Source organism: Triplophysa rosa, linkage group LG15 (assembly GCF_024868665.1).
Source record: "Triplophysa rosa linkage group LG15, Trosa_1v2, whole genome shotgun sequence".
Lineage (NCBI taxonomy): Eukaryota > Metazoa > Chordata > Actinopteri > Cypriniformes > Nemacheilidae > Triplophysa > Triplophysa rosa.
Window position 1 is genome coordinate 9,290,001 of NC_079904.1, and position 15,794 is coordinate 9,305,794.

Consider the following 15,794-nt stretch of genomic DNA (forward strand, 5'->3'; position numbering starts at 1 on the left):
CCTGCCTCTCTGCCTGTACTGAGGGGTAGCAGGGTCTTTGCCTTATAATGGCTGCCATCCATCATTGATGTGTGCGCTTTGTGTCAACAGCTTTGAGGGGAATACTACTATCATCACAGCTAAAGATAACATTGAGAGCGCAGTAAGATACATGTTTCCTTGAAAGTGTTGAGAGGAATAAAGTCATACTGAATGTTCTTTTCAATGGGGATGAAAACATGGGTATTATCAATTTATAATGTGGAAGCAGGTCCTATAAATTTGTATTTATAGCCCATTGCATGTATTTTGCTTTGAAAAGGAGGGTTTCAATTGAATGCACTTCACAAATAACACTGAGTAAGCACTGAATAATAATACAGTGCAGGGTTTCTTAGTCCCTGCGCATTTCTTCAAGCAGCCATGGGCCCAATTTAGCACTTAAGAAAAGGCACATTTGTTGGAGAACATCTGCTACAAAGGTATATTTTAAGATGAGGAAACAGGAAATGGGATTAAGGGCCTTCCAAATATAAGTCTTACAAGGTTTTAGATATTGCACAAGATATAATGTTTCAGAAAAACAGAAGCAATACAGTATTCCATTTCATGACATTGACTTGCAATGTGATTCTGACAGAACCTTTTTTCTTCGTAAATAAATGTGACGTTGTGAGATGATGTGATAAAACAGAGTGACTGACATTTGTGGAATATGGAGAAGAAGGCACTTAAAAGGCAAAGATATGGAATTGTGGAAAATAGCGATCTATATGTGCATATTTTAAGCTGATGCGTAGAATATTTACCACCAGACCTATATTCATTTTCGTTATCTGCCATTTAAATTATTCAATTATAAGTGGTGAAATGACATTCAATTTTCAATTTGGTATAGAATGTGTCATTCTTTTTCTGGTAAAATGTAATGTATTTTCTGGCTAAGACTTATTGTACTCTTACGGCCTACTTAAACTATGTACTGTAAGGGTTTAGACAAGCATGCCTGAGAGTGTCTGAGATGTTTAAAAATAAAATAATTCAATTGAAAGTCAACTATAATCTAAGATTAAGAATTTAAAGTACAATCTGTTACCTTAATAAAAAATCTAGTTAGTAATTACTTTAGAATATGTTACACCAATGACCGGAAATGACATTGATGGATGGATCGAAGACCGAAAAATGTAATTCAGCGAAATCTTGGTGTATAAAGAAAACCAAAGAGCACCAAGCTTCTCGAATAATGAATTCTCTGTGCTTGAGAAGGTTTGGCAGCCCTAACCTCCCAACACCTCTGAGCTGTGTGTCAGTCAGGTTCATCAAGTTCCTTTCTGGCTCATTAGGACCAGTCGATGGACGCGGAGCTCCTTGGACGTGTGGGTTGAACTTTAGAGGTGTCTGTAGTAAGAGCACTTAGAGGAGTGTATGTGTGTGTTTCACAGAATAATGTGTACTTGACTAAAGAACTGTAAGGTTCTCAGAGGAGTTCTTTTCCATGTTTTAACCTATCAGACCAATGCTGCTTCTTTAGACAGCCTAACCCAACATTTATCACAGGACTGTTAGACCTGGTTGAGAGGGAGTTTATTTTTGTAAAAGTCAGCATGAAGTCAGAATTGACCCTGTTTACGTTCTCAATGGTATTATTGTAAACATCATTTGTGAATGTTATTCCAAAGAAATAATAAGTTTGTCTTTGTAACCTTTAATCAACACGTAATAACTTTCTCTTACTTTTAAATGACATTACTTTTCCACTGACGTCACTTACTGTGTTGATGTTAACCAGTGGCCAAATTGCTATTTTTCATTATTCGAAAAAGTCAAGTTTCGTCCTACATTTTCTCATTCTGGTTTCTCGCTGTCATCCATCTCATTATGAATGAAAATAGGTTACAGACAGCAATTCACATTCATTTAAAGATGCAATATACAGATTTAAGTGATATGTATAAAAGAGAGTGAAATTCAAATAATTTCAGACTCCATTCATGTACTGCATTGTAATCATAACATGATTTACTTTAACACCGTGGAGTGTACAACTCCTCGGGTGTTTTTAAAACCTACGGGAAGAAAAAGCCCTTCACATTTCACTCCAGTTTTGTTAAATACTGTGTTTCAGCAGCACTCCCCCATCATACTGATTCATGTGGCATCTCACCGTTCATTAAACTGCGAGAGAGCGTGAGCGTTCTTAATGGATGTTGACGCTGTGCCTCAGACAAAGTGCAAGCTGTGGATCTTGTTACCTGCAGGTTGTTCTGAATAAGACCACCTGCAACCTCAACTTTAGCCTTTCAGTGTTTATCACATTCGTGCTCGGCGCACCTCTATCTCTTCCTGCACCAGGTAATTAACCGGAATGTCAACACGAGATGAACTGCTGTGAAAAAATAGCTTCTTTTATCTGGCAGTCGTGATCATTATCTTTGTATTTTTTCTTTTCCTAGCCATCTCCAGCACTGTCACCTCCTCAACCCTAGCCCCTCCTCACCATTGTCTTATTTGTTCACAATTGATGACATCCACTACTTACCTTTAAATTAGTCTGCCCCTGGGATGAAGTGCTGTGAAGAGGCTTGCAGAAGGAAAGAGAACTTCAATTTTCAAGTAGTTGTGAGCAGTTTGCCGTGAAAGCTTACTAATTCAGTGGTTTTCGGCAACAGCTGAAGTTTCACTGCAAAAATTCGCAGAAAGAAGTGTGTGTTAAAGAGGAAAACAGTTCTTAAATCTTTGAAACCACATTGGATCTGAATTTCCTTTAAATTTCAAACATAGGAATTGAGGAACCTAGCTCTTGTTGCACTAAAAACAGTTTGTCAGCTAAAAGAATAATCCCAATTTTGACTCTGACAAAAGTCTGGATGATTCTGGTCCCTTACAAATCTTTAAAAACTAGGTCAAGTATTCTCTCTTCACAACCTTATGTAGTGATTTGAATATGAATAAAACGCCAGAGGCACAACATAAACTGACCAGCACAAGCATATTCCTTATTGTTTATCCACTTTGTGTGTTTATGTAGTGAGATAATACAGCAACATTATTTGATTGATGCCTTTCATCTTGCCCTTTGCCACCCCATATGCATGAGGCCTGTAGCTATGACACGAAATCGGCTCCAGTAATCGATAGTTTGAAAAGGGCACACACACTCACAGAAATCTATGTCCACCCTGCACCTTGTCGAGCCTTCCTGTGGTGTCAAGAGAGAAGAAAAAACTCTCCCTCAGGCAGTGCAATCCATCAACACGGAGCCTGGCCTTCAGTCTAAACACACTCTCATTATAGCGGGTCAGGGCCCCACGAGAACCTCTGAATACATGTTTACTATTACCGCAAAAAGTGGCAAACAAGTGCTCTGTACCTACCAGGACTCGGCTGTACGCTGCTGCTTTTATGCATTATGTGTTTTAAAAAACAATTTTTGTTGGAAAACTCACGGCAACAGCTTAATTTGTACTGTCAATGCTGCTCGACAGTTTTTTTTTACAGATTTTTTACAAAAAGTGAGTCAGTAGCTTTAAATTGAAAGATTGTATGCTGTTTGTGACATTTATCAATCGTGTACACCTAACTACATTTAGTAACACAACACAGGGTGCAGACATCATTTTGACACGCTGGAGAAAATGTTTTGACATTTTGTAAATGAACTTTAAAATCTACCGAGTGCTTGTAAGTACGAGAAAAAAAGTTTTGCATCGACAACGTCTATAAAACTAGCACACACCAGCGTGTTAGGTATTCTCTGTTTATCTTCTTGTGAAGTCACTCCGGTCTGCCGAGCATCAGACCTTGAAAGTGTGGAGACATGGGGTCAATTGCATTACAGTATGTATTCCACTTCAGAGGCTCTTTATCTAACACTGATAACAAAATCCTTTACTCTCCAAATCACAGTGACCGTGGTATTTTCACAAGAGAATAAAATCAACGTTTTTGGCAAGGATGGGGAAAGCATGGTGAATCGAGAAATTGTGCATGAAGTAAAACTTGACAGAACAACTGGCAGTAGCTCAACGAGATCTTTGAATATAAAATTATTTCACATAGCATTTCTGGTGTGTGGTCTGAAGCATATATTACTGACCATACTTCCATACAGCCACAGAAAACATCCAAAGTTTCATTTAATCAGCATTTCTAGATGTGTTGTGGCCATTCCAGTCCAGTGTCTGTCAATATCTCAACCAAATCAAACCTCAGGAGTGACATAAAGTCATCCAACAGCAATGTAAAAGACTGACAGCATGAAAACTGTGAGGTTAACACAAAAAATCATTTTTGAACTTTTCCTAAATACATGTACAAATATTACTGTTGTGCTTACAAGTGAATATGAACTTTCTGCAAATAAATGCAAACAGAAACAATATTTGTATTTGATATTTGTTAGAAATAGTGTTAGTAGTTCACAGAATGAAACAAAAATGATCATCTTACCTAAATACATACCTACAAATAGTACATTTTAAAATCAGAAAAACAATAGTTTGAAATGGTCGCTTAATTTTTTCCACGGTTGTATTTTGTGCTAAAATCTTAAGAAGCCATGTAGTTTCTTATCAAACACAAAGATTTGCTTAACCTGAATTCAATCACATTTATTTAGCCCATATATTCACATCCAACCTACTCAGTTTTACAAGACAAAAAACAAAGTGTTGTGAAACAATCACAACAGCCTGTTTCCACGCCTACTCAGCAATGCTTTGAGTTCACACATCTAACGGCAGCCGTTAGGTAAGCTATGGCCCTTGAGACCAAAGCTAGCCATCGCATCGCAATCAATGGCCAGGACGCTAGGCTTGTTAACTCATTTATGTGAATGTGGCACTCCACCCATCGCGAGCGCCCCTCCATCCCCGCGGTCACCTAATCTGACTTTGGCCTTTTGTGTGCTGTTGAGATTGAAGGCATATTGAACAAACCCATCTAGGGGCCATTCAGAAGGAATACATTCCTGCATCTTCAGTATCAGATAGCTTCTAGTCAGGACTGTCTATCGACCCATTGCTTTAGCACTTCTCCAGTGGGTGAGTGGCAGCTTCTTGTCTAAAGAAGATAAACGCCAAGGAGGGGATGAGTCATTCCTGTCTGGCGTCCTCGTCTCTCTCGCTTTATCATCTTTTCTTCACCTCTATTTTCATCCAGGACCGTTTTACTACTGAACGAGGCTCATCTAATTTACTGTAATGCACCGCTGCTTTGAGAGCAGGAGGGTATTAATATAAATATAATCTGGGAGCGTGCAGCAAGAGCTGTTTAATGTGACAACAAGAGCTTTTGACACAGGCTTGTTAAAACAATGTTCATGGTGGATGATGGGTGACTTTAGAGCTCCATGGGTAGCATAATGCTATTTTTAGATTAAGATTACTGAAAATAACTTAAAAAGGCATGGAAGTGTTATGATACGAGTTGGAAAGATACTGCTTGCAGGCAGCCATCCAATGCAGGCAGTGGGGGGGTCTGAAGGAGACGCCTGTGAAAATTAATCTTATGCTTTTTTTATATTTCAATGCAAAACTACCCAGCAAAATTCTCTCGCTGCATTTCTAATGTAATGTGTCACCGCATGAGTCTGAGGGGGGAGCGCTGCGCGGGGGTGGGGTGGGGTAGGAGAGATTCAGAGGGGTAAATGATTGCCCTCTAGGGGAAGGAGAAAAAAGAGAGCACCAGAGAGTTTTATCAGAGAAGGAGCTGGCAGACTGCCAGAGCTGTGGCTAGGGTGGTCTACAGAGAGTGAGAGGGAGATAGAGAGAGAGCTCACCTCCTTGACACAGCAAATCTTTGCACTCTCTCTCCTGTCTGCTCTCTGGACACATCATTACAGTCCCTCAAAAAATAAATAGGCAATGTAAATATGTAGGTCAAGTCGAGTGGGTTGCATACCAAATCGTTAGTGTATTATGCGCTCGTGCTTGGAAGTAATAACCCACATACATTATTCTTGCATAACAGAGAAAGTGGGACGATGTGAGACAGTCAACAGCAAATTTCATTGTCGTGATATGAATCAATAAAGTTTGCGTGGACGTCCAGCAGCGTTCAAGCGCCACCCGCAGTTTCTGTAAATTGCATCAACTGAGTTTAAAAAACGCGTTCATCTGTTCCAGTTATTTGATTAAAACACTGAATTGTTATGCTCTCGTGTTATCTCTATGCCCTGGTGTTTCGCCCTGACAGGACTGGTGTTCATTCAATATGCCTATCTCGCACACCAAGTCCAGACATAATGAAAATCCCACCCACATGAGCGCTCACAAATGAAATCTTCAACTGGACGCAAAGAGTTAAGAGAACGTCTGGCGGCTCGTGGGAGGAGTCGAGGCACGCTATTGGATAATTATACGTGACGTAACCGATATGAGAAACCTAGGAACTAGTTAAGAAGGCGAACGGTAACTTTGAAAAGAGGTTTGTCAAGAGAGCGCAGACGCTGAGAGTCGATATCAAGAGAGAAAGTATCTTTGAACTTTCTGGACTGTGAAAGCAGGAGGGGACATGGTGCTGCACACGGAGCACTGCGAGACAGAGAGCAGCGTGTCGCGAGAGACCACAGACACGGAGGAAAACGAACTGATGGCGTGCAGCCCGGTGCCACCGAAACCGGACTGGTGCAAAACAGCCACTGGTCACATTAAGCGACCCATGAATGCATTTATGGTGTGGTCAAAGATCGAGAGGAGAAAAATCATGGAACAGTCTCCGGACATGCACAATGCTGAGATTTCCAAAAGACTGGGAAAGCGTTGGAAAATGCTAAAGGACAGCGAAAAGATTCCCTTTATCCGGGAAGCCGAACGGCTCCGGCTTCAACACATGGCTGACTACCCCGACTACAAATACAGACCTAAGAAAAAGCCAAAGCTGGACGGTTCTTCAAAACCAGCGCTACAGTCGCCGGAGAAGGTCAGCAAAAGTGTCAAAGCCGCAGGGAAGAAGTGCACGAAACTCAAGCCCAGCAAACCGGGCAACATTACCGCGAGACCTTCGCAAGACAGCAGATTTAACTACGTTTTCACTAACTTAAAAGTGACCAAGTCTATCAAACGGGAACTTACCGATGATGAAGATGACGACGACGACGATGAGGAGGATGACTACGATGACGATTTCCCCTCTCGGATTAAAGTCGAGGAGGACGAGGAGCCCATCAGACTGCATAAAGTCCCGGCGAGCCCCACACTGGGCTCCGCTGCAGATTCAGAGGGCGCGAGCATGTACGAGGAGTCCAGGCACACGAGCGGCAGCAGACTGTTTTACAACTTCAAGAACATTACCAAGCAGAGCGCAGCGTATCCTGCCTCCGTATCACCAGCATCTTCTTTCAGGTCCGTTTCTTCTTCGTCCAGCAGCTCCAGCGAGGATTCCGACGACTTGTTGGTAGACTTCAGTTTGAATTTAGCGGCTGGCTCCCACGGAACAGACTTGGGAAACACTTCAGGAAATCTTTGCCTGTCTCTGGTGGATAAAGACTTGGACTCGTTCAGCGAGGGCAGCCTCGGCTCCCACTTTGAGTTCCCGGACTATTGCACCCCTGAGCTCAGTGAAATGATCGCGGGAGACTGGCTGGAGGCGAACTTTTCAGATTTGGTTTTCACTTACTAACTGAAACTCGCTGTGCTCCAAGGGGGCGAAGCGCATCTTCAGGTTATTCTTTGACTTTGCCTCTGTGATTGTTGCGGTAGGGGTTAACAGAGCGGATCGTACGTTATGACACTGGGTAACGTAACGAAAAGGTGACATGTCAACTTTGACAGGTTTGTGTGTGTGGTTGTTCTGTAGGACTGCAGTGAAACTGCTTAAACTGGAGCGCAAAATGTAAAATCTGAACTATGCATTCCCATGCACCCATATCACTACAGGGAGTTGGCAAACGGCTGCTGAACCGAATGGAGGCGATTCAGAAACACTGTTCAGGATGTAACTTTTTCTGTGGTCTTATGTAATTTCTGTATGCCACAAATGTTTCTTTTTTGTAACCAGTTCCGTTTCCCTGCAAATATGGGGATATTTAAGCAGATAACCGCTCTAGAACACACAGGTATGGCAGGAAGCATTTTGATACATAACCAACATACCTCATCTTTTTAAAAAAAAGAAGTAAACTATTTTCTGGCATATTTTTGTACAGTTAAAGGGAATATTCTTACTGTGCTTTAAGTGAGGTTTCTTCAGGCACTTCAACCCGGTTTCATTTGTAAAGCATGCAAGATTAAACTGAGAACTTGCATTTAAATGCCTGGTTATTATTTTACGCCAGGCAAATGTACAGCTGTAGATCTGAAGCATTTCTATAGAGAAGTGTACAGTGGAATTTGGGGGAAACGCAGACCTCATTTCTGGTACTAGAATGAAGATTGTATATGTTCTGTAATATAGTAAAGCTAGGAGTTTATGTATATCTGTGTGAATGGGTCCCAAATAGCAGGTGTAAAACTGGATTTTGTTTTGCTTTTTTTATCATAATGGCACATTTGTTTTTTTATTATTTTGTGCAATATACTCTCAAAATGGACCATCTGCGTTTTGTAGCAAAGGAAATGAGTTACATGTCGTCATGCTGAAGTCTGTATCTGACACAAATAAATCAGCTGGAACTGATGAGAACATGTAAGTCTGCTTAATGGTGTGTGTGTGTTTGTGTGTTTGAAAGTGATCCAAAAAGGACATGCATAATCTTGCGATGAAACCTTGTCCTTACAGGAGGTTTTATTCTTAACCGGTACAAATCTGTTCCTTTAAGAAATCAAATCTCGCACGGCGAGTGAAGCCAACTTTGATTGGTGTATTTCCCCCAACACCACCCTGTCCTCACTCTTTGCATTATGCAAGCTTGTCAATCTAGAGTAACTGCCAGCCTGGTAAGAGTAACCATGCTAATGCACCACAGTCTGAATGTAAAATGTTAAGGAGCTGCATTTTTAGCTCTATTTGGCAAAGTTATCTAACTGGTTTCAAAGATTCTTCAGGTGGTGGTGGTGACGTCACCTACCAAGAGAATGTATTATGTGAATGGCTGTTTCTCCATTTCATTAATGATTGATTTACAATATGCAGTGTTAAAGTTTATACAGTTTTAAGGGTTATGGGTTAAGTCAATATAAATGTCTGTTAAGAAAATTGTAAACCCACTTAATGCAGTGTATGCCTAAATTATTTCTCCAATATTTGCATAACTTTGTTATGTCCAATTACGTAACACATTCTACACAAGAATAGTGGATTAAGCATGATCTAACAAGCACTTTATTCATAGTGTAGGTGCATTGTTTAAATTGTTTATTTTGGTGCCATGACATGCTTCCTTATCCTTCCAGGGCCCTTCAGCCATAACTTTTATGCATTGTCCATACAATGTAAAATTCCATTTCAAATGCAATGATTTATACATTATTTCTAAAAAGTGGTCTTGTGTAAGCAGTCTAACTTAGTCAACTGGAAAGGCAGTTTACATGAAAGCCCATGTGTGCAGAGTGGAGGGGAGGGAATTAACCGGTGGGATAGCACTCATTCACCATTCTCAGTTGCTGCATGTTAATCTACAGAAGGAAAGTCATTCACATGGACAGCTGCCAAGATACATGGGTTTGATTATACATTCTCCTGTTCAGTTCAGGGTTTTGTTACTATTCAGAGCTAAAAGCACTTTTCTTCTCATTCTAAAGCTACCAAGCCAATCGCTGTTTCTAAGGGCTCTCTGTGATGCCTGGATTTAGTTTTGAATAATAAGAAACAGCTAATGATCATTGATGTTTTTGAAAATAAAATGGGAACCGTGCTGAACGATTTCTCTTAGTGTTGGCTTGGGTCATGATTTACATTCATTTTGATACCGAAACTTGTTTTTCCTGGCAACATTTTTACATCTACAGTTTACTCAACCTCCGACTGGTTGGTTGATTTGCACAGAAGATTATGAATGTCTTTCAATGACTAAAAAATAGGACTTTTTTCAACATTCTTGATTGTTGCATCACAGAAGAATTTGTCAGATCTATTAAGAACACTGTTTCAATTTTACTGTAATAAACATCATCAAAAGACTGCATTAAGCAAGAATAGTTTTTGTTTTAGAAGATAAGAACGAACTTCCTGAATAAGAATGTTTAAAATAGCCCAAACCTTTTAAGAAACACTGTACTAAAGTTCAGTTCATCTTTTGAGTTCCATCCTCCATCACCCCCTCTGTCTTACTCAGTTGTGTTGAAGCCATGGAATAATATGAAAATCTTATAAATACTGATACTTCACAATCTATCTGTCAAACCGGCTTACACTTCTGCCATTTACAACTTATAACCTATGCTACACTCTACACTATTTTTGCATTTTTTTTTTAATTCAATTTATTAGGGACTGCGTTCATTAAACAACAGTAAAACTGTAAATTAGCCACAGGTAGCTCTAGCCACAAGAGTTTTCTTAGTCTTCACTAGTTAGCTTTAAGTTGAACAAATGTGACATTCTCTGTGGGATGCCAGTTATGGGAAAATGTGAATGGAGTAAGTGTATTATTATAATATTTTATTTATATACAGTGGGAAGCAACCGCACTGGGAAGCAACCCACTGTGCTTTAAATTAAATTCACACTCTGAGTGCTAATTTGACAATATGCATAAATGAATGAATGTATTAGAGTCGATACATTTTGGTTGCTATTGTCAGAATGATCAAGACTGATCATGGGCTTTTTACTTTTTTACACAATTTGTGCGTTCAGCGTTGCATAATGATCTGTTTTCATTTCACACTGTTGAATTCTCCACCAGGTGAATTTTGCAACATAAGACAATTATTATCGCTATTAAAATATTGTTTTCTTAAAACCAGTCTGCTGCAACCCTGAACAGCATTAATAACAAATTTTAAATCAATGATTCTGACAGGTGCAAAACTTCCTCTGAATGGCTTGAAGCCCAGACTTTACTTCCATTAAGTTGCATTTTAGACACATTAAAATATATTTGGATGGATTGGTGAAATCGAATAAATTCAGGATTAATGTGATTCCCCCCTTCTCTTCCCATATACTGTACATCATACATACGTTTCAAAGTATCTACACACAATTCGCTGACACATGAGTAATTTATATGCTTCAATGTAACCGTATTCTGATACCTGAACATGCTATTTTCCTGTAAACTGTTTTTAGAGGTTCTGCTCTCATGTGAAAATGGATGACATCATCCATTTCACAGAAGATACATAATAAGCTGAGTGGTTCTTCGTGTTCTTTCTTCAATCCTTTATGAATCTTTTGAGAGACTCTTACCACACATAAACAGACCTCATGTCTTTATTTTCTAAGCACACAGAAATCCAAGTCTGTTATTGGTCACATATGTGGTTTGAATGTTCAAAGTGATATCGCCCAAATAAGACTGTGAAAAATAGCAAACAAGACTGCATGCTATTTATTGTTTCGGCCCTTGAGACTGTGTCATAATATTCTTTATTCACTCAGAAAGTGTTTAAATGTTGCTGCATTAAAGCTCTCATCTGCACTGGCTCACATCTGTGTGTCTGCATGTCTTGGATTCTCTATAATTGAATCTCAGCTATTTCTGCTAATTTGAGCTTGTCATGTTTGTACAGAGAGATGTCATATCAGATCTCGCACCCTTAAGGAAGAAGGTAATTTGTCTCCTCAACCTAAGGATCTGCCTCAGCTTTAATATGTACATTTTGGCCCAATTTTCTAATTTCCCATTTGTGTAGCACCAGTATTTCCTGTCTATCCTTTACTTCATTATTCTTTAAAAAGTACTTCTATTTTAAACAATAATATCCTATGAAAAAATAAAATAGTAGTTTTTCCTTTACATAAATGTCTTTGAGTATTAAAAATATTTATTGTATACACATATATCTTTCCTCACGTAATTCCATTGCATATATTCTGTTTAGTCTTTGTGTCATGTTACCGTGCCACCCCACTCCAACCACAAAAATCATGACCAACTCAAACCTCAATCTTTCCTCGGCCCTTCCCCCAAAGCTCCAGACCAAAACACAGATAAGCCTGGCTTTCTGTTACTTCCTGCTGATCTCATGGACTGATAAGTATACAAGGCCGCTACAAAAGCACTAAGCCACAGAGGAAGATGTCATTACCTTTATTGACCAAAACACTATCCATCTCTCATGTGTGCTTTTCTTTCTCACACTGTTGTATTGAACTTCTCTTATATTTCTTATAATTCTAACAGGGAGCTCTGGTCTTGTCTTTCCAAAGCAAGAGATTAGATTAATACGTATGGCTTGACCATAAAACATTCCTTTTTAAACTTTCTATCTTATTGTTTGATGAACCAAAACTATTTTTCTGATAGATGGATGTTCCAAAATTAGCGTTTCTGTATTTGAGAGGGTCTTAGTAGCAGTGATGGCCAGAAATTTAACCTACAAGTGTGGGCTTAAGTGAGCTCCTCCAGTCAGGCTATTCCTGGCAAATGGCAAAAAAATGACCTGTGTGCGCCTTCGATATGACAGGTCTGCGTTTTACACTCAACATGCCCATTAAATGTAAACATTTGCATGAACATTTCCCTCACTCGGGCTTTCCCGAGCCGTAATAGGGATTTGATATATCTGGTGTTGTGTTTATCATGCAAGTCACACAAGATAATGGCTGAATGCTCTTAAATGAGTACACGTATTACCCAGCTGAAGTTTTCAGGCACTTATGGATTTGGGGTATTGTTTTCTCTGCTCTCATATCTGACAACATAATTGAACGATCTATATTTTCTCTGCTTTCCCCTGCCAGAGAGCCATTGTGGTCCGGTGGATTGATTAGATTGATTCTGCTGGTATATATGCTTCTTTCTCCAGTAATGTAAACTTTCTCCAGGTCCTCAGTGGAGCCACATTGCAGATAAATGCAGTGTGAGAACGATCATTTATCTTTGTAGGACTGTACACTGCACTTTTCCGGGTGTAACAGGAGCTACAGTTGTCCTGACACTCTCTTAAGGGACCTAAGAAAAAAGGCAAGGCTTTTGGTTTTAAAATATACCCTTTTACATGCAGTTTACTCTGAATAATATAATGATTGGGAAATAGAACTCTTCTAGATTTGAAACACCATGACAGTAATGGGAGCTTTACAGCTAATTAGATGCCTGCTTATGTACACATATAGGAACATAAAAAGACAAGGCCTGTACAGTTGATGAATCCCGCAAAGACAGATCCCCTGTCAAATTAGGAGAAGTTGAAAATTTACTTGCTGTCAAATCCCTGTTGGAGTTCTGCTAACAAGAGCAAATGAAGGACATTCAAAGGTAAAGAAAAGCTCGTCTCTTTTTTGGTAAAATATGCAATGACAATGAAGGAGAAATAGAAATGATGGGCTGGGAATCTGTGAAATGCAATTCTGCTATAATTAAAGCCCTACTCTCTCTCTCTCTCTCTCTCTCTCTCTCTCTCTCTCTCTCTCTCTCTCTCTCTCTCTCTCTCCTCTCTCTCTCTCTCTCTCTCTCTCTCTCTCTCTCTCTCTCTCTCTCTCTCTCTCTCTCTCTCTCTCTCTCTCTCTCTCTCTCTCTCTCTCTCGGTCTTTCATTTCCTCTCTCTCTCTCCACATCACCAGCTTCCACTTTTCCTGCTCATTTCTCAAATTAATGTGTGACCTGCACAATGCTCCCTATGTGTGAAACGACTAATTGGCTGGTTTAAAGTCCAATCTTGTGAAAGGAGCTGTCTAGCATGTTCCCCCTAGCACTCCCTCTTTTTTTCTGCGCTACAAATCATCATGCACACACATGCTAATAGCTGAAGCTTTCCAGAGGTCTTCCAATAAGTGGCCCAAGCACTCCGCATGCTTCTCAAGCGGAGATTGGCTGCTAATGGGGACTGTTATAAACAGCCTATGGCTGGTGAGTGAGTCGGGGTCATATGCCCCTATGAGGCCTCAGCGAAAAGGTGTGTTAGCAAGATATACAGTTCTTATTCCAATGTAACATTTAATTGATTGAAAAAAGTGATTGACAGATTATTAGGCACCACCTGCCAAAGGCGATGGAAGTGTATTTTGCATTATTTATTAATTTTTTTAAAATATTATATGATATTCACTATGTTGATATTTTTCAAAACACATTTTAATGCTACATTATATTTAATGATCATAAAATAATAAAAAATTATATATTATAATATTACATTTTTATTTATTTTTATATGATATCTTTTATTATAAAAAACAAACAGGTAAAACAAGTCACAGCAGGTCTTTGTAATTTTTTTATCAGTGAAATTTATTCAAAAATTATATTATCATAAAATGTAAAAATATATAATTTTTGTATCATCTTGAAAATATTTTTTATTTATTATATTTCTCTTCTTTTTCGTGACCCTTTAAAACGTATGAAATACATAATAGATATATACATAGGCTGTATAAAAAATGAGGTAAACTTTGTTAAAAGTCACCGCAGATGTTTTCTCAATTGTTTTTCTCAGAGTCAAGAGAGTTTATTTACTTGCCAAGACTTTTTTACTCACATTTGGGGCTTGGTCATTGTTGGTTTTAGATCCTGTGTGAATGTATATATGCATGTGTCTGTGCATGTTTGTAACTGTAGTTAGTGAGCGATTGTGCACATGGGTCATCCTGGGGTCGTCTGAACGTGTGAGCGGCTGCATTCGTGCATGTGCAGGCCTTCAGGCATGTCGGACCCATGCTGACATTCATCTCCCATCCAGTCCGTATTTCCCCAATCATCAAGCTTTATCATCTTTCACTGTCATCCAATTAGGTAGAATGAGGGGAAAAACAATAAACATTACACTGACGCAGGAGATTACAGGGTTTGATGTTTTGGTTTACCAGTGAATACCTTCCATTCCGCAGGATTCTCAGATGTAGGCCCTGTGCTATTGGTTTCCTACGATTCCATTTCATTATAACACGATCACAGCCCATATCAAAGCCAACAAACATGTTTGGACCAGGGAACAAGATGTCAGAATAAGATACTTTACCAGCATAATTCGAACTATAAAGGCACAGAGGAAAGCATTCCTCATTTGATCATACAGCAGAGATGACCTCAGTGAACTAGCATTGCAGTGCCCCCAAACAAACATCTCTCATCTTTCCCCAAAACAAGTGCATTCTTTTTAATGCAAGGCCTTAGCCAAATTGTTTTTCAAAGCTGTCTGTATGGGTGAGGTCAAACTGAAATCCTGTAGGCCGGGGCCTGCCAGGAAATCAACGGATGCATTATTTTAAAAGCCTTTTTGTTGTGTTTTTTGCAGCATCTGTTTGCTGAGAAATTTGATGCAGTGATAAAATGAGCTGTAGGCTGTAATATGCAGTTCTGAGACAGACTTACAAAAGCAACGTGTGAGAACGGTAACAGAGATACACAGGAAGAGCAGGCAGACTAAAGAACAAGCCAAAACACACTCACGCACACATACACATTTTCTTCTCAGCAAGTCTTGAGACCCGGGCTCTAAACACAACGGCTTTGCTGTCCTTCACACAGTAGCTCATGTATGAACGGATTAAACATCTCATGTTCCAAACTACATCTGCAGAGTGTCAAAAAGACTCAAAGAAGGCAGTTTTCCCTCAGGGTTTACAAAATACTTCCAATGTGGTTACTTATGAAAATAAAAAGTTTGCCTATGAAATAATTGAGAAAATTCTCTAATGGCCGTCTGTGGCCAGCAGTGGTCTTCACTAAAGTGCTTTATGTCTTAATCTCCTGCTTTTTCGGCTCTACAAAGACTAGCATCTGTAAGAAATGTCTGTCCTGAGGGGCCGTGGTTCTTACTCTT

General features: G+C 39.4%; 1 protein-coding gene across 1 annotated transcript; it reads left to right on the forward strand.

Annotated features, from left to right (window-relative positions):
• The first annotated feature begins 6,388 nt into the window (after positions 1 to 6,388).
• Positions 6,389 to 8,606, forward strand: sox11b (SRY-box transcription factor 11b). The gene has a single exon (XM_057352501.1). It carries the CDS (start codon positions 6,496 to 6,498, stop codon positions 7,600 to 7,602), a length of 1,107 nt encoding a protein of 368 aa, XP_057208484.1. The 5' UTR covers positions 6,389 to 6,495; the 3' UTR covers positions 7,603 to 8,606.
• The last annotated feature ends 7,188 nt before the right edge of the window (positions 8,607 to 15,794 follow it).

Bases quoted from the DNA above. Each gene is read 5' to 3' on its own strand.
- sox11b (XM_057352501.1), top strand. From the start codon at position 6,496: ATGGTGCTGCACACGGAGCACTGCGAGACAGAGAGCAGCGTGTCGCGA.